Here is a 19,784-nt window from a genome sequence, read left to right on the forward strand (position 1 = left end):
GTCCTGGCCTGGGGATTTCTGAATCTGATACACAAATGGCCCAGGTCCAAGACAGCAGTATCTCCCATTCCCCAAATCGCTCCATTTGAGCTCGGAGGGTGGAGTCCGTCCGTTGATGAAATCATCCAGCACAGTTCAAAACAAGCACGTCCCGTCCGAATCTGTCTTGTGACTCAGTCCCTCCGGCAGGAGATGAACCGCCCGTCCGGCTGTGTTGTGGCCCTTCTCCCCAACTTGTGTCGCTGCTCTGTCGGTCGTAACCACCGCCGAGGAGGGCGAGCCGGTGGACAATTGACTCGGCCGCCGGCGCCGAGTTAGCCGGAGATCACAGAGGGGGGGCTGTCTAGATGGCCGAATGGTCCCCGCTATAATTAAGTTGCCCAACTGCCGGCGGGGTCCAATATTGGCTGCCCGGCTGAAAGCGCCAGACTATTTGCGCTCTGGTCTATTTGGGGTACGAACAATTACATTTGATGCTGAAATTTGCGTTCCAAGTTACCGCTAACACCGTGGCTAATTTTGTGACGACTCGCTCACGCTTGCCGAATTTGGAGCGCTCCCATAGCGTGTTTCATCGCCATTCCTTGCATTGCGGACATCTCGGCGCCAGCGCTGACTAGAGGTGTCAATTTCAGAAATCTCTTGTCCGATGTCCGTCCAATGTCCAAAATCCTAGCTCACTTTTGTCCGAAAAATGTCCAAAGCATGGATTTGTCCGAAAACTGTCCGAAAGCTGGATATGGAAAGAGAGTATGGGGGAATTGATCTATATTAGGTATATGTTTGCATGTAGGTACCACATGATAACTAAATAACAGATATTTGCCATCTGGTTTTGAGTGCAAAATATTGCAAACCAAAAATATTGAAGCAATATCATATGCAGTGCCTAGGGAATGGGGGTGGGCATTTGGGCAATAGGCCTAACCTGATATATAGCACAAACACAGCATATTGAGACAAGCCTATTCTGTTTCAAAATGTGCTACAGCCTACAACTGAAGCTGAGTAAGCAGGAATAATGCAAAACATTGCCTTATCCCCCCTCCAACTTGTGTTTTCAAATATTGACTTCTTGCCACATCCCTTTGACACTAAGCCACTTGATGATGAATTAATACAGCAATAATGCAAGAAGCTAGTCACTTACAATAATTGTGCATGTCTTCACCTTATATCACACTGGCTGAGATTGAGACTTGGATTGAGATGTAAAGTAGAACACTTCTTGCAAAAGCAAAATAGTTCATGTGAGAAGAAACGTGTGAGATAGGTACATCTGGAAGAAACGTGCTCTTCACTGAGCCACACATCTCTCAATATCCAAAAGAATAAGCGATCACAAAAATACTTGCTATGATTTAACACAAATTCACTGAAATTCACAAGCAAGAAGAGGTTGTGATCCTTGGTAGAATGAAAAACACATTTCAGGGCCCTGTTTCACCGGTGATAGCAGCACGCCGATTTTACGACTTGTCAAATTGGGTTTCCATGGAGACATCAACAGGCCCATTGCTCCAACACTACCACAAGTGTGACGTCAGCTCGCGCAATTTGATAGCAGCGTGGTAGCAGCAGCTCGTAAAACACCGCCCAGGCTACCATTCTTGGTAGCATGGAACATGGTATCCGGCTTTGAGTCGATGATGTGAAAGAAAATCAATAATATGACGTCATTTTCATATAACTTGTCCTATTGAAGTGCATTTACCATAAATTGTTTGATTTTAATTCAATTTGTATTGCAAAATATGATAATGTGTCGAAAATAATTCAATTGTAAAGCAAAATGACTGTATTTATTGTTTCAGACGTCATTTTTTTTTGTCCCCTCCGATTCTCATCGGGAGGCCATCTTTCCTTAGGTGACATTTATGACGCTTTCGCCGCATTTCATCATCTTTTGGTAATTGTTTAGTTTATTGATAGGCTATCGGCATTTATGCAGCATTTATTTTTCGGCACGGATATTTTTGGAGGGGATGGGTAGAAGGGGATGACTTTATGATAGGAGCTTCTAGGTAAGACTCTTGTGCTACTTGGCACACCTTGATATTTGCAATTTTCTTCAGTCTCTTTTCTGTTAACTTTCAAGTGAGGCAAATCTATTTTTGGATTTCCTACATTACTGCTTTGGTGTCTGGTGCTTCTCACAGGTCAATGATTGTACATCATATTCATAACTGTGTTATCTAATGATGGGCTTGCTGACAACAATGGCTATTGCCATTTGTAAACACATTTCCAAATTTAGAGTTAAAAGATGGCACAGTATAGGTAGTTATGTACCTTATTTGACTCAGAGCTACCTGCTACATGCAATCACGTTTATGTTCATCTTGCACTATAATTATGAATGATATATGATGCACCTATCCCCAGCCAATTTTGATGACATGTTTTGCAATTTGCATATGGATAATGGAAATAAGTTTGAATTTTAACTTATTTAAGAAATTTGTAACTTTCAACTAGTTTTCCGAATATGTCCGATGTGTTTGTCACTTGTCCGTCCGATTTCCGAATCGGAATTCGGAAATTTTCGGAATTCCAAAATTTTCGGTTCCGATTGACACCTCTAGCGCTGACGCAGTCGGAGATGGAGGTCGTTCCTCTGCGCTGACGGCTGAGGCCGGTACCAATCTGTCCACCGCCGGAAGGCCGGCCGTGATCCCGGGGCTCTCCGCTGTCACCGGACGGCGCACGTCTGTCGGGCGGCAGGGTCTATCGGGCGGCGGAGTCTATCAGATTGAACGGAGTCTACTGGATAGACTCAAGTCTATCGGGTGGAGGGGTCTAGCGGACGGCAAAATCTATCGTAAAGCGATTGTAAACATCACCACTGCTTCAGGACTGAGGACAAACTGCGGTATCAGAATATATCACCACACCGGGGCTCAGACGCACCGAAATTACTGCCGCATGGTGACACATCGCAATAACAGCACACACTGTTATGGTATACGGTCAGGATAGTGATACACCATCGCCGTATCAGCTCGCACAGCCGCATCACGACACATTGCCCTCCGATATCCTTCCACACTCCATCGCTCGTGGCACGTGCCACGTGCCGCGTGAATGGCTCCCACGTTCAGTAGCCCCGAGTCCGCACGTCCGCACGCGCCCTCATGCCCCCTCACGTTCCCTCGACGGGGACGCGTTCGCTTCTCCCCCGGCGCAGCGGGACAGGATCGCATCAGTGTGCTGAGATGATCCTTTTCAGCGAAAACGCGATTTTGTCGACGGTGTGGGACACTAATGGGTCTCGGTGACTAGCCGGGATGCCGCGGGGCATGCGACGCAGAAGGGGTGAGACGAGACCCCTGGGACTTCATCGACAACCGGTGGAACGGCCTGCTCGTCGCGTCTGGGGACGTGCTATGGCTGCACTACGGTCGTCCGCTTACACGCTATGTGATGATTGTGTCATATTAGACCTGAGGCAAGTGTGAATGCCCCCGAGACTTTCATTAAATATTAATATGGCGTGTCTGAGAGTGGGATTCCGTTCATTTCTCGAGGAGAGATTGCGAGACGGAGAGATCAAGGCGTGGTATGGAATGGCGTGTTTTTCATTACACCTCGTACAGATAGCTGTGAAAAGATATGTCAGATGCAAGAAGTATTCTAGTAGCCAGTAATCACACAGCAACCTGACAGACGAACTGACTGGCAGACCGACATAGAGCCAGACAAACTGATCAAATCGGAAGCAAGCGACCAGTACTTTCGATGCCCGAAATGTTCATTGCGCTATGCATTCATTATCATATGCAGCCCAGCTTTGATATAACAGCAGAGGCGGCTCAACTTCATCACGTTAAAACATTTCGACTTTTTAAATCATCCTCTCATACCTATGCAACGTTTAACGATCGCGTGTAGCATTTGAAAGCTCCAATTGATGAATTCAATGTATTTCCTTTTGATTTTAACGAACACATCAGTTTTTAGGTTAAATGCTGACCACCAGCCGAAAAGTGAGAAACACATGCAGCAAATTCAAAAAAGATACAATAATACCATATCATATGGTTCATTTTACCTATTTTCTTCATTCGGTAACACTTTGCGACCTAAAAGTATTGCTCCTTGCCCTGTTTGCAGATGCATGTCCATTGCATGGCCATTTCATAGATTGGGGGCATTTGTGTCGAAGCCTGCGGGTCATCCGTTACCTCTGGCATTTGACCATCACGGTCGGACGTGCATTATTGCTGTCAAACGATGAACGTCCAAACTGGAAATGGCGCCCTCCGCTGTCACTATATTGTTTCGCTGTCGCCGGCCCAGCTCCGGACCCGATCCAATATCCGTCTGCTTGTCGCAGCGCAACGCCATCAAAACACCATTTTCCACCGAGTGGGAGTCTTTCACTTTCACCGTGGCCATGCAAAAAGGGACGGTTTTCTGCGCTGGTATTAGGTTGAGAGCGGTGTGGTCGCGGTGCCATTGACGCCCCGGCCCGGCGCCGAGTGGTCGGCCGAGTGACCGGCCATAGAGGCGCTGCAGGGAGGCCTCTGTCCAGCGCCGAAACCCATTTGGTTCAATCAGAGGGCACTCTACGCTCGGCCGTGCTGGTAAACAGTTTGGCCTATATTGGCACTTTCAACGACCAATATTGACGATTTGCCGGGCCGACTGGCTATTGGATTGTTGCGGAAACGGTGCAGATGCAATTTTCGACCACGATATGAGTGTGTTTTGTTCGCGGTTTCATCTCTGTTTTTGTGCATCTCGACACGGATCTATTGTTTTGTGGACGCGAGTCCTCAATTTGACGAACTTATTGTGAAATATATGCTTTTATTGCCGAATAATGATGTTGACGTTCGAACCGGAAATCCAGCCGATTGGCCAAAATCAATACTTCTATCAGTTGGAATGCAAAAGGAGAACTACACCAAAAGACTGATATACCATCGCACGCACCCATCAAAGGACTTAATTTCATACGGACGCGTTTTACTGCTTTCCAGTGTTAGTTTTCATTAAAAGTAGGTAATATAGAACAATGTTGATATCATCCATTCGTGCATAGTGCCTTTTCAAACTTAGTATCCCGTCTCAGAACTGAGTGGTAAGGAAAGTGATCCCATTCTGCCCTTCCGACATCAACGTCAAAACTTCAATATCTATCGACTGTCGGTAGAATCAAGTATCAGTTCAATGTCTCGTGCTTCTATTCAAAATGGATTCCTCTGCGTTCAGCAAGCGCGATCATTAGCGACACGACCTCTCCACCCTCTCTACCCGCGGTGTGGGTCCGTGTCGAACACTGAGCTGATCTGCACTCGACCTCCGAACGGATCCATCTTCGTCAGACGAGTTTCCGCGGCGCTAACTAGTCTGAATTGCCGCTACGCCTGTCCACTTTACTTCAGCCCGGCTGGCCGCTGACGAGTTGGACCCGCTGTCTCCAACTCCTCGCGATCGATACAGCACTTTGAATCATCAGTCACCGCGAGGCGCCACAAAGGTTCATATCTCGGTATAATTCTACTCAGTACCGCGCTCTACTCTACAGCGCTCTTTCGGTGACGTTTTGTTTTTGGCTCACGTGAATGGCTGGATATTATTGCTACATGCAGGCCACGTCTCGGTGCCTGAGCACCAATGGCGCTTTTTCATTCATCTCCGTCCCTGCCATTGCCAATTACCCTTTGTACCGATGCGTGGGCTCCATCATCTTTCTTCTGCTGCCCCCGCCGCCTGCCGCCCCCGCCTGCCGCCCTCGCCTGCTCCTCCCTCCCCCTTCCCCACCTCTCACCCCCACACCGACCCCCACACCCTACCCACCATCCTCCTTTTCCCCCAACGGCGCCCCACCGCGACCGTTCTACCGCAATTACATTTTACAAATTCCACCGCATACCTTTGCCCAAAGTCATCGTCCACCGCCAACCTTTCACGCTGTTTTCTACCACCAAATCTGCCCACGCGATCAGTGACAAACACGAGGATGACCCTCTCACCCCTCCCGTATTTCCCATCCCCACGATCCCTGCGGGGCTGGTGTGGCCGGAGGGGTCGGCGGGGCGCCCCGGGAGATGACCCACGGCCTCGGTCACGCTCCGCCAGCGTGGCGACCGATGATGGCTGGCGTGGCTTCCGCAGGGCAGCTCGCCGCGACAGCTCTCGTCAGCGTAGGCCCGCCAATGTGCGCAAAAAACCGGCCCGCACATCGGGTACGGCAGCGGAAAATGACTGGTGTCGGCTCTGACGATGGAGTGGATGGTTGTCTTCTGAGAAAGGACGGGAAAGGTCCTGCGTGGGAGCCGGTGGATGAGTGCGGCATACACTGTGATGGCCGGTACAGAGGTATGGTTAAAGTTGGAGATGGTATGGATTCGTCTTCACTTGCCCGCTTTGAGGGTTAGCGGTTATTTTCTTGGGAACACAATTTTTTGGTTGCTGCTTTTTTAATGTTACGCTTGTTTTCATACCATATCATTACGGTAATGTCTAGACTCTAGAATTTACTTAGAACGTTCATAAGGCAATCGAAACAATATCTAATATTTTGAATGCTTAGAAGTGCCATACATGTTTGAAGCTTTGAATGTTTTGGATCGTTATCGTGGTAAGACGATGATATGAAATTTATTCAGGATTTAGCCGATAATCTTGTGTTTACTAATCCACTGCACCGCATTTCGGCAAATTGATGTTAGCAGATCATCGCAGCCTACGTGTCAAGTCAGACCAATCTAGTATCTCTTTCAGCACAAAGTCTTTAAAGCCACTGCTGGTGATGTAACCACCCCTGACTGGAAGCTCAATAGCAAACATCAATCGCTGAGTTTCACAATTTCGCGCAACATTTTCTACATGACCATTTTCAATCAGCATCGCCCAGGCCGCAGGTTTGGCCACGGGTCGCTGGGGCGAACCTGGAGGGCGATGTGCGCCGTCCCTGATCAAATCATCGCATGATTAACAGCGCCGGGCTGCAGCCAGCGAGTTACGCCGCGATTTCATGAAACCCTGTTGCGCTGACTTAAACGGGCCGGGTCGCCAATGGGGTGAAAATGATGCGCTCGTATTTCAGCAGCGACCGACGAGCACCACAAATGGCTGCGAAACGGTCGCCGAAGGGGCGCGTGACTCTCGTAACGAACGGAGCGAGACTGCGATACACGAGTGTTTGTCAGAGCCCACGGCCGTCCGAGAGGACACACACGGCGGGTCTCGGCCTATTGCTTCGTGCAACTCGGAGCAGCGTGACGGGTTGACCGCATCCAGCCGGATGTTGGGGATCGGAGCTGGATTGGAGACTCTAACCAGACAGAAAATGGTTTAATCTCGCCAAAGTATACGAGCATCTTTCAAACATCACCATCGCGGGTAATTGGCTGTGCTTTGTAACCGCGAATGATGGTTATGAAGAAAGCCGTTCTAAGAGTTTGTTGGCTGGATCACGCTGGCTGATAAATTGGACGAGGGTGGGACGCTCAGTGCTGAGACAATGCCGCTGCTTGTTTTCAGAGCGGGAGAGGAGGGTGACTGGTCGGAGGAGCCCATCATCACTCCGGACAACTCGACGTCGTTCGTCATCTCGGACCTGCATCCGTACACGGCCTACAGCTTCAGACTGGAGGCCGTCAACGGCATCGGCAGCTCCGAGAGCGGCATCGCCTCCTTCCCCATCATCACACTCCGAGAAGGTGAGGAAATCGGGAATCGTAAACCCAATCAGTGGCTTAGTATTGTGTGACTTAGCCTCCCTTCCCATCACCACAGTCAGAGAAGGTGAAAGGATCAAACACTCATCACCAGTGACTGACATTGCGCCTTCTAGACATGAGCTGTATTTTTTTCAAACAGCTTTCCGTGAGTGAAAAACTATGTTCTTTAGAAAACAAACTGTCAGCTACGATTGAACTTTATCACCTGTCGCCATTTTGTCATGTTCGGTCTAAGTTGCTACCATATGTCCTAAACGGTCGCTAGATAATAGTTACAAATGTTATGACAAGTTACATCATAAATGTCAAGATGTTCACCACAAATTTTACAATGCATATTCCCGTTGGTAAACTTTACCACTAAATGGTTTGTGTAATGTGTAATTCATTTTGCAGTATCACATCATGCTAAAATTAACTTTATTGTCGAGATAGGCAGAACTTACCGTTTCCGTCACGCATAAAATTAATTCATGGTCGTTTCTTCCTCAGTCGACTGCCGCTACATTAAAACATTTTACGGTCTTAGTAGGAAACTAGGCCGGACCTTCTGGTCTGTGCCTTTGTGAAGAACGGATCTCGTTCATCAGTGCAGTTGAAAGTGACATTTGGCTGTAAACTACAAACGATTTTGAAAAATTGCGTCGTTAGCCGTGTTCGTGGTGTCAGCGAGTTTTATTACCTTCAGAGCAGTGAGCAGTGTCAGTTCGCGCACTGACCGGATATCATAACTGACGAAATCAATGGCAATGACTGGAGGCAGCTGAATGGCCGCATACGATGCATGCGAAGAGGTTGCAATCAATGCGTTGCTATATTGAAAAAGCTTTTTGTTCACTTCACATTATCCATTTGATGTCTGATTCTGTACTTAATGCTGAAGATAAGTCAATAATGTTGTAGACTTCTGTTAGTAGATAAAAGTCTCCTTGCTCATGTGTGTATGCGTCATTGTAAATCGCGCATGGACCTTCCTGTCTTGTCCCTACGAGTGCTACCATACAGTGGCTTTCAGCGGTTTCCGGGAAACCTCGACCGGCTCGCGTCACGCTCCAGTTGGCAAAGTCAAGAAGCTGTGAGCTTCAAACCGCAATGGCGCGCTCTGAAACAATGGCCCGTGTTTTATGTGGCAGTTTTCATCGCGAGCTGTACCCGTCCAAATTTATAGCGCTGCCGTTCGACTTACCAAGACATATCGGTGTTTGGCTACTAAACCCTAAATAAATCCCACTTAGAATGACGAATTGTCCTTTTTTATTTTTTCCTAGCAGGAAAGTGCAATGTGTCGACGGATTAAAGTATGGCGGGGTTCCACCACGGCATCATCACTTGTCCCAGAAATAGTCGAGGGTGTGTCATGCAGCTGTTTTCTTATAAATAATGTCAACGACTGGCTGCTCCAGTGCCCATCATAACAAGGTGTTCCAGTTAAACAACAACTACACGGTGGTGTGTGTCTTGCCTACATTTACGGTGTGACATGCCTATGGCCGTGGGACCTTTGATAAACATAAACAGTACCTACCACTCCTACTTCCGCTTATCAAAGTAGCATATGAGGGAAAATGAAGGAGTTTCTAATCAGGATAACATCTTTGAAAACTGGGAGGGTTTCTAATCAATGCTGAATGCGGTACCCCAAAAGAAACAGACACAAACAGAATCTGGTACGCAAACAAACTGAAAGCGTTGCAGCCTCGAATTGGAAGTGTTGCATGGTCTGTTCAAAAGAGGGCAAGGCACTGCGCTTATACCTCAGCCTCTAGCCTCCAAGCCTTCGTCTTGTATAAAACCATAATCATTTGTTCACCCCAATGTCGCAGAATATCAATCACACACCAAAAGAAGTCGTCTCTTTCAAAACCTCGGTCGTACTAAGTGCACCTCCATCCACCTTCCCGTTCTGACTATGTTGGGCCATGCAGCCGGTCCAGTAATAAATCATCGACTCTTTTCGGGACCAGCCGGAAGACGATCTGTCAGATTTTGCCGAGCTGCTGCTGTTGTCAAGTCACTCTGATGACTGCGGCTGAATAATGGAACGATCGCTAAACTTCGCCGCTTGATGGAGCTCTGTGGCCAGAGACACAGATTCGGGGCTGTCTATCATATATAAAGCCGCGGAACAGCCCGCTCTTTTGAGAGAGCCATCCCAGCGGGTGGAGGATGGGTGTATACTTTGTAAGCCGGGGATGACGGAAAGTCATGGATGACTATTTTTGGAGTAATTTGGTAATATGAATTCATATTAAACACGTCTTTTGATAGATAGTCAAAGCTACAAAGAAGGAAATGAAGCATGATGACTATATTCATCAAAACTCTCACAGGCCGGGGGGATCCAGGGCGTCGCAAGTCCATCTACGACACGTCGCAAGTTACGACACATGTCCCGTCGCAAGTTGTGTCGTAGCGAAAAAGGAGGGATGTTGAGGAAAGAGGGGTTTGTCGGAGGATACGACAGAACGTAGCTGCGACGAGGCTTAAATACCCGCTTTACTCGAGAATTTAAAAGGCTACACGATCAGCTGATCCCGTAGTAAACGTCAGTAAGGTCGAAAACTCTATCACGCATAAAGGAACATTCGCCTTTCTGGTTTGCGAGCTTATGAGACAGCAAGGTCAAGCATGTTCTCTGATTCTGAAGCTTTGTATTAACTGGGTGACTTGTGATTGCTAACGCTCACGTGATTTGCCATAAAATTTGGGATCGATCACAGGAGATTCGTGGCTATAGGGCATCTAGAATCGATGCTTTAGAAGAAATGAGTTCCGAGAGTTTGAGGTCACAGAGAGGTAAGAAATTTGTAGATGGAGGTCACAATTGGAGGTTACAGAGGTCATCTGGGACACGTCAGGTCACAGAGGTCAACTTGGGGTCATCACAGAGCTCAATTAGAGACCACGGAGGTAATCTGAGACACGTCAGGTCACAGAGGGCAACTTGGGGGCACGTCAAGTCACAGAGGTCAACCTAGGGTCATCACAGAGCTCAATTGGAGGTCACGGAGGTCATCTGGGACACATCAAGTCACAGAGGTCAACTTCGGGTCATCACAGAGCTCAATTGAAGGTCATTGGGGCCATCTGGGACACGTCAGGTCACAGAGGTCAGCTTGGTGCCATCAGAGAGGTCACTTAGAGGTCACAGAGGTCATATGGGACACGTCAGGTCACAGAGGTCAACTAAAGGTCATCAGAGAGCTCAATTGGAGGTCATCTGGGACACGTCAGGTCACAGAGGTCAGCTTGGAGTCACTAGAGAGCTCAATTGGAGGTCACGGAGGTCATCTGGGACACGTCAGGTAACAGAGGTCAACTTGGGGTCATCACAGAGCTCTATTGGAGGTCATGAGGGTCATCTGGGACACGTCAGGTCACAGAGGTTAGCTTGGGGTCATCATAGAGGTCACTTAGAGGTTACAGAGGTCATATGGGACACGCCAGGTCACGGTGGTCAAGTTGGGGTCATCACAGAGCTCAAATGGAGGTCATCTGGGACACGTCAGGTCACAGAGGTCAGCTTGGAGTCATCAGAGAGCTCAATTGGAGGTCACGGAGGTCATCTGGGACACATCAGGTCACAAAGGTCATGTTGGGGTCATCACATAGCTCTATTGGAGGTCATGGGGGTCATCTGGGACACGTCAGGTCACAGAGGTCAGCTTGGAGTCATCAGAGAGCTCAATAGGAGGTCACGGAGGTCATCTGGGACACATCAGGTCACAAAGGTCATGTTGGGGTCATCACATAGCTCTATTGGAGGTCATGGGGGTCATCTGGGACACGTCAGGTCACAGAGGTCAGCTTGGAGTCATCAGAGAGTTTCGCCGGTCCCGTAGCTCAGTTGGTTAGAGCGTTGGACTCCGCGTGGTGAGAGCACGCGTTCCCGGTTGTGACAGTCCGGGTTCGAAGCGCGACGGGCGCTCGACATTTATGGGCCTCCTGACAGGTATGGTTGCGGTTGGTGGCAGGCCGTAGCCAGGCGAAGTCAGCGAGGGGACCGGCCGTGCGCGGCTTTGTGCGCACGTTAAACTTTGGACTCTAAATTCTGCCATAGTATCGGAATTGCGCAATCGGAGGGTAGAGGGCAGGGTCACCGCAACAAGCTTCGCTTAGCGGTGGCTCTGTCCTTGTGATTCCTTCCCATCAAAAAGGTCCGGACTAAATTTATAAAAAAGGTCATGTTGGGGTCATCACATAGCTCTATTGGAGGTCATGGGGGTCATCTGGGACACGTCAGGTCACAGAGGTCAGCTTGGAGTCATCAGAGAGCTCAATAGGATGTCACGGAGGTCATCTGGGACAGGCCAGGTCAAAAAGGTCAACTTGGGGTCATCACAGAGCTCATTGGAGGTCATCGGGGTCAGCTGGGACACGTCGTTTTTGGAATTGGGAGAATATTTTGGGCGATGCCCCTTGCAACGTCCAAGACCGCCTTTCTGGATTCGCCAGTAGTTGCTGGAATGGTGTTAGGCTATTTCATATCCCCGAATACCCCAATAAATGTGAATATAACATACTATGCACCATTTTCAACACTCTCGCTGGCACGGATTGAGGCCTCATAGACGACCCGTCAGTTCAAGCTCTATAACTCGCGTTAGCGTCAACGGATTGCAACCAAATTTTCAGGATCTAAAGTTTAAACAATTTTACACCTACCATGTAAATTTCGTGACCATGACCCGAATGACCTGTGACCTGTGACCTCTTCCTCAAGGCAAGGTCAACTTGCGACACAACTTACGACTGCTATTTCAAATTCGTAAGTTGTGTCGCAAATCAGGCTATTTGCGATAGACTTTACTACTTAAGTAACGCTACTCATCAATTGATCCCTTCAAAAACGACTTACTACACAACTTGCGACACGTCGCAGCTACGACGAGGCTTACGACGCTCTGGATCCCCCCAGCCCAAGGTCGCAATGATTCTGATGTAGCAACTAACCTGCAAAACTAACCTATCAGCATTAAATATCAGCACTAGTGGTTCTGTCTTCACTGCCTGACGGTGTTTTCCCTTCTGTCCGACGTAGCTGACGTACCTGACGTACTGACGTGGTCGTGTTCCTTTCCCAGCGCCCGGCGGCAAGCCCGTGATTCTGGCAGCGCACAACACCAGTGCCACTGCCGTCCGGGTCCGCTGGAGACCGCTACCCCAACGCGAGCTCCGCGGAGAGTTCCAGGCCTACAAGATCACATACAAGGAGAGGAACAACACCAGCTCACCCATCAAGGAGCTCAAGATCACCGAGGAAACAGTACAGGTAATTAAATCCTTTTCCTTGTTCCTTCAGTCATCTTCGGTGTGATGCCAACGCATCGGTATGTGAAGTCGTTTTTTTGGTTATGCCATGTATAGCGGGATGCTAGCAATATATAAATTATCTGTGAACAGTTCAACAACCGTTCCAAATGCTGCACCAAAATATATTTAAGTAAATCATCGAAACACTTTCCGTAAATGTGGACACCTCGCAGTAATCGTCGCAGTATTAAGCTACCTCCGCTCTGTCACGAGGGAGCCCTCACTCGGTAATCAAAACAAATGCACCCGGTCCTTGTTTTCATAAATCACTTGAAGCGCGGGTCATAAAATTGCCTAAGGTGATTGGCGCATGCACGATGCAAGGACGCGGTCACGAGGGACGGGAGGCCGACCAACAGCCAAAGAGTAATACTATCGAGACGGAAGTAAAGGGTGATGGGAACGTTACGGAGTTAACTTAAGATAACGTGAGTTATATGGTAGTTAACAGTAACGCACACAAACGTACTGCCGGCTGACGTCGTGGCGCCGCGCATGCGCTGCGCGCGTCGCCGTCCGCCAGTCGTCGCTCGCCACCCGAGAGCGACAGACGTGGCAGCAGAGCGAGACACCTATACGACACAGGCGACCTCACCCCACCGTCCACCCCGTCACCGCCAGTCACACAACACCTAAGGTGTCGTAGGAGTAGGTAGGCATAAGAAACTTAGCTGGCGGTCAGATCCGCTTTATTTTATTTCTATGTCCGTTTTTTTTATTCTCGCCCGTCACCTGTCTTTCGGACCGCGTATGTACACGTGCACGCATGCACGATGCAAGGACGCGGTCACGAGGGACGGGAGGCCGACCAACAGCCAATCGACAGCAGCTCGCGCTTTCTGCATTTCCGTCGTGGCAGCAAGGCGGTGATGCATTCGCGTAGGGCACTCAGCTTTTCCGGCGGCAAACCGACCGTCATGGCCCTGGTATCGATGTGGACGCCGAGCAAAGTAAGGGAGGTGGTGGGGGCGACACTTTTATCCCTCGCTAGCGGGACTCTGAGCGACTCACAAATGTCATGCATTGCCGCGTAGGCGTTTTCCGCGGCCGGGGACGCGGGCGGTGCCACTAACCAAAAATCGTCTAAATATTTTTGGATCGCTGCCGGTCTCGCACGCTGCTGAAACAGAGCTTCGAGGCAGTCTGAGAAATCGTTGAAGATGCGTGGGGAGCTTCTACTGCCGAAGCTTAACGCGACCTGAAAATAGAACTGGTCCTGCCATCGGAAGCCGAGAAGCCTCCACTGGTCAGGCCTTACCGGGATGAGTTTGAAAGCCGATTGTATGTCTAATTTTGCGAGAAGCGCGCCGGGACCGCCAGCTGCGAAAATCGACCGAAAGATGTCATTTATGGTGGTGTAAGAAAGTCGAAACTCGTCCAAGTCAATCCCATCATTAATACTGAACCCGGTCGGTTGTGACAAGTCCAGGATCAGCCGGACACTGCCGTCGGCTTTATCACGCGCGCTCAGGGGATTTGTCACGAAATCGGTGAATGGTGGGGCTGAGAACGGTCCCCGCGTGGTCCTCGCCGCGACCTCCGCGGCAATGGCGGCGGTGACCCCGGCCGGTCGCATGAGTGCCGACCTATTATTTGGCGTGGCCCTCTCCCCCGGCTCCCCTCTGTACCCGATGTCGGCGCCGCACAAAAAAACGGTGAACGACGAGGTCTCTGAGGGCAGGTGAGACGGCGGGACAGTGCGAGAGTAGGCAATGCAGTCGGCTCACGTCTACACCGGAGTCATAGAGCGGCCCGTGACGGCTAACGGCGGCCGCCGCGGCCTCGCGCCGAGCCCGTCGGCGGGCGCTGGGGTAGGACCGGCCGACCCGACCCAGCCGGTCCCGGTCCCAGCCGACGAAATAGGTCAACGTCTCGTCGCTGGCGGGCACCGGGGACAGCCCAAACCGTTGGCAAAACCCTCTGTAACATTCTTGTCCGACGGAGTAAGCTCGCTGTGAAGCGGTGGAGAGACTGTTTGTGAGCAGTGACCGGGTGACGGCGCTCAGGTCCGGGTCGCTGGCGCACGGGTGGCGGCCGTTTGCCGAAAACCCCGGATAACAGCCTGCCATGAGTACACACGCGCGGGCGGAGTCCGAGCGACGCTCACCTCCACTGAACCGCGTGGTGGTGTGCAAACAGAAACTGCGCTCGACACACGCGTAGCCGGCCTGTACACCACCGGCCGTCGCTGGACTGCGGGTCGCACATGGCCGGTGGATGCCGGCCGGCGGTGCGCCCGCGGGCGTGGGGGAATGGGGAGGGGCGGGGTGACCGACCGTCCGGCCGTGCGAGACAGAGGGAGAGGCTGGGCGCCTGGTGTTATCTTAACACCCATTGCCCTCGGGGGCAGGGGCGACTGCGGGAATAACAAACGGGAGGGGGGGGAGTGTCCGTTGGAAAACGCCGCGCCGCTGCCATCTCGCCGCCCGCGTTGCGGCGCAGCGGTGACAATGAAGGTGCAATGCCGTATGTAGGGGCGCTGCTCTAGGCGGACCAGATGCGAGCTGCGCGGCAGTTCGCCCATACGATCATCACGGTCATATCCGGGCCACGCGGGGCTGGCGAGAGCCGGCTCCGTTTGACCGTCCATGTTGCAATCGTGTAAAGACGTGCAACATAAGGCGTGTGACGTGGATGTTTGTGCTGAGAGGCTACCCTGCGCCGGTGGGACGATGTTGCGACGGCATAGCCCTCGGGTTGGCGGTGGGCACGCCGTTCGGCGGGCGCCGGGGAGCGTAAGGCAGCCATAATAATGCAACATGCGAGCTTGGATACGAGCCGTGGGTCCGGCGTGCGGCCCTTAGAGGCCGGCTTCGCGCCTAGAGGCGTGTTAGTGCGGGTTTTGGTGGAGTGCGCGGCATGCGCCGGCACTGGGCAGCGTGGGCTTGCAACGGCTTGCGCCGCATGAGCTGTGGCGAGAGTATGCGGCGTGCCGCGGCGGCGTCGTAGCGCCCGACGGCGTGAAACTTGCAACGTAATGCGACGCACGAGCCGTGACAGAAAGTGTGCGGTCCGGAGGAGCGGCCGTTTGACAGACGACGAGGCATTGCAACATTATGCAGCATGGAAATGTGGGCGAGGGGTGCGTTCCGAAGGATCGACCCGTGGCATTGCAATAACATACCTCAAACGAAACGTTGTCGGAGGCGTGCGTTCCGGAGGAGTGACCCTTTGAAAGGCGGCGAGGCATTGCAATAGCATGCAACAGGCGAGCTGGTATGCAACATGCGAGCTGTTGACGAGGGTTTACGTTCCAGAGGAGCGACCCATGACTTTGCAACAACATGATACACGCGAGCCGTTGTCGGGGTGTGCGTTCCGGAGGAGCGACCCTTTGACGGACGGCGAGGCATTGCAACAGTATGCAACATGCGAGCTGTTGACGAGGGTGTACGTTCCGGCGGAGCGACCCGTGACGTTGCCACAGCATGATACACACGAGCCGTTGTCGGGGTGTGCGTTCCGAAGGAGCGACCCTTTGACATACGGCGAGGCATTGCAACAGTATGCAACATGCGAGCTGTTGACGAGGGTGTACGTTCCGGAGGAGCGACCCGTGACGTTGCAACAGCATGATACACTACACACGAGCCGTTGTCGGGGTGTGCGTTCCGAAGGAGCGACCCTTTGACAGACGGCGAGGCATTGCAACGGCATGCAACATGCGAGCTGTTGACGAGGGTGTACGTTCCGGAGGAGCGACCCGTGACGTTGCAACATCATGATACACACGAGCCGTTGTCGGGGTGTGCGTTCCGAAGGAGCGACCCTTTGACAGACGGCGAGGCATTGCAACAGTATGCAACATGCGAGCTGTTGACGAGGGTGTACGTTCCGGAGGAGCGACCCGTGACGTTGCAACAGCATGGTACACTACACACGAGCCGTTGTCGGGGTGTGCGTTCCAAAGGAGCGACCCTTTGACAGACGGCGAGGCATTGCAACAGTATACAACATGCGAGCTGTTGACGAGGGTGTACGTTCCGGAGGAGCGACCCGTGACGTTGCAACAGCATGATACACTACACACGAGCCGTTGTCGGGGTGTGCGTTCCGAAGGAGCGACCCTTTGATAGACGGCGAGGCATTGCAACAGTATGCAACATGCGAGCTGTTGACGAGGGTGTACGTTCCGAAGGAGCGACCCGTGACGTTGCAACAGCATGATACACTACACACGAGCCGTTGTCGGGGTGTGCGTTCCGGAGGAGCGACCCTTTGACAGACAGCGGATATTGCAACGTATGCAAGAGGGGGCGGGGTGCGCCCCGAAGGAGCAGCCCCGCGGTCGGGTGGCGTGACGAACAGCATACCACACAAACACTCAGCAGCGTACCTGTGAGTGCCGCGGTGATGGCAGCACTATCCATCGCGAGGGAGTGTTGGCCAGTCGTGTGAGGTCGCCTGTGTCGTATAGGTGTCTCGCTCTGCTGCCACGTCTGTCGCTCTCGGGTGGCGAGCGACGACTGGCGGACGGCGACGCGCGCAGCGCATGCGCGGCGCCACGACGTCAGCCGGCAGTACGTTTGTGTGCGTTACTGTTAACTACCATATGATGCCCCTGCATTGCCGCAATTTGTGTAAATAGTCTCCATTTAGTCTGAACGAATTATCAAGCATGCTGAGGAGTGTCTTCGACATTCCCTTCTACCACATTTCTGAATGAGACTTTAAGCAAAAGACGAACCGCACAGCTATATGTTTGTCGTGCAAGTTATCACACTTTAAACACATGTCACATGTCGTACAATCAACTCTTGCTTGCGGGTGCATGATTTCGATTTATGATTAGGTATAGGTATTTGGGTATGGCACCGCCTCCTCTTCGGAAGGCGTTTTTATCGGGCACCTCCGTCCGGGTCTTCCTTTTACATATCCTGTTTTTTTTTCGTCTATGCCTTCCTCGTACTCGTCAGTCGTCATGTGTGCTTCTCACACACTTTAATCTCCTCTCTTTTTCTTTCTCCTCTCTTTCTCTTTCTCTTTCTTTCTTTCTTTTTCTTTTTCTTTTTCTTTTTCTTTTTCTCTTTCTCTCTTTCTCTCTCTCTCTCTCTCTCTCTCTCTCTCTCTCTCTCTCTCTCTCTCTCTCTCTCTCTCTCTCTCTCTCTCCCTCCCTCTCTCTCTCTTTCTCTCTCCATCTCTCCCTCCCGCTCACACCCGTCTCTCTGTGTTCGGCAGACTCACACCATCACCGGTCTGCGTCCATACACGCAGTACATCATCTCGATACAGGTGGAGAACCCAGCCGGACTTGGACCCAGCTCCACGGTGGTGGTGACCACGGACGAGGGAGGTGAGAGCTCGCCTGTCTGTCCGTCTGTCTGTCTGCCTGTCTGTCCGTGGGGAAGTAAGGACGAGGGTGGTAAGATCTCGTCTATTTATGTCTGTCTGTGGTGAGCACGGATGAGGGAGGTGAGAGCTCGTCCGTCTGTGACTATCTGTCTGTCTATCTGTCTGTATGTATGCCTGGCGGTCTGTGTGTCTGTCTGTGTGTGTGTCTGTCTGTGGGTGTGTGTGTGGGGGGGGGGGGTGTCTGTCTGTCTGTCTGTCTGTCTGTCTGTCTGTCTGTCTGTCTGTCCGTCCGCCCTTGTGTGTCTCCCCCTCTCTTTCGTTCTCTCTCTCTCTTTCGTTCTCTCTCTCTTTCGTTCTCTCTCTCTCTCTCTCTCTCTCTCTCTCTCTCTCTCTCTCTCTCTCTCTCTCTCTCTCTCTCTCTCTCTCTCTCTCTCTCTCTCTCTTCTTTCTTCTCACTGACCAGTGACCACTGTCAGCTCGTCAGACCGCTGTGCCTCCACTGTGTCTTTTCCAGAAACCACCGCGAAACGGGAAGCACGGTTCTCTCACCTTGTAATGTGATGATAAATGAGCGTGCATATTTCTTGTTCTCTCGGAGGTTAATGAGAATGAAATGAGCAGACTACATGATTTAGTTTGTGTGCCTTGCGAGATTAGTGTTGACGCATGGGTTACATGAACAGGGTGAGACATGGGCTAAATAACTCATCACATATCTTGCTTCTTTATAGTCACCATATGCGATATCGTAATTAATGAGTCGGTCGGTTCAAAGCATGACACTTATCCATTTTTCAGTTCCGGAGGCGCCGCGTAACGTCAGCATCTTGAACGTGACGGACACGACGGTAACCATCTCTTGGCTGCCTCCGGTCAACCCCAACGGCCTCATCGAGGGCTACCGCATCTACTTCACCACCGGCGACTTCACCAACGCCACCTGGATCAAACTGCCCGTCGAGCGCATGCAGCACACTCTCACTGATCTCGGTAAGAACTTTGGAACGAAAGTTGCCGCAGATGCGTAGCGTGCGTTACACACGCATCCAATATCCAAATTTAGATTAGCTGTTTTGTGTTTGGCAGCGGGACGTATGCTTGCCCGTGTCTTTTATTTTAGGATGCATTTTTAAGAAAGTGTTTTCCTCGGGCCAACTTTTATCGGATTCTAGCGATACCGGTCGAGATTGCGTTTATCGGTAAGGTCGAAATGTGATATTGATTGAGCTGCCGGCCTGAAGAAAATATTTTTTAGCGTTCTCCTTCTTGCTGACGGCATTTACCATGCGCAGACTTTGCTGTTGTGACAGTAAGTTTTTATCATACCAGTTAACCCGCGCCCCACTGGGGTCTGCGTATAACACGCCCTACTGGGGGGGGGGGGGGCTATTCATAGCCCCCCCCCCTCCTAACTCCGAAACTACTGGGCCGATCGTTAAAATTCAAACGGCGTCTGATAGCCCCGGAAAAACTGTCGAGCGAAAC

General features: G+C 51.2%; 1 protein-coding gene across 1 annotated transcript in view; it reads left to right on the forward strand.

Annotated features, from left to right (window-relative positions):
- Window positions 1-19,784, forward strand: part of LOC122365737 (tyrosine-protein phosphatase 99A-like) — a 76,255-nt gene that overhangs the window by 45,787 nt on the left and 10,684 nt on the right. The window contains exons 4-7 of the mRNA XM_043337211.1: window positions 7,495-7,673; window positions 12,779-12,966; window positions 18,186-18,300; window positions 19,098-19,289. Coding sequence (XP_043193146.1) covers window positions 7,495-7,673; window positions 12,779-12,966; window positions 18,186-18,300; window positions 19,098-19,289 — 674 coding nt within the window. The remainder of the gene's footprint in view (window positions 1-7,494; window positions 7,674-12,778; window positions 12,967-18,185; window positions 18,301-19,097; window positions 19,290-19,784) is intronic.

Source organism: Amphibalanus amphitrite, unplaced genomic scaffold, assembly GCF_019059575.1.
Source record: "Amphibalanus amphitrite isolate SeventyFive unplaced genomic scaffold, NRLGWU_Aamphi_draft 000028F_arrow, whole genome shotgun sequence".
NCBI classification, from domain to species: Eukaryota; Metazoa; Arthropoda; class Thecostraca; order Balanomorpha; family Balanidae; genus Amphibalanus; species Amphibalanus amphitrite.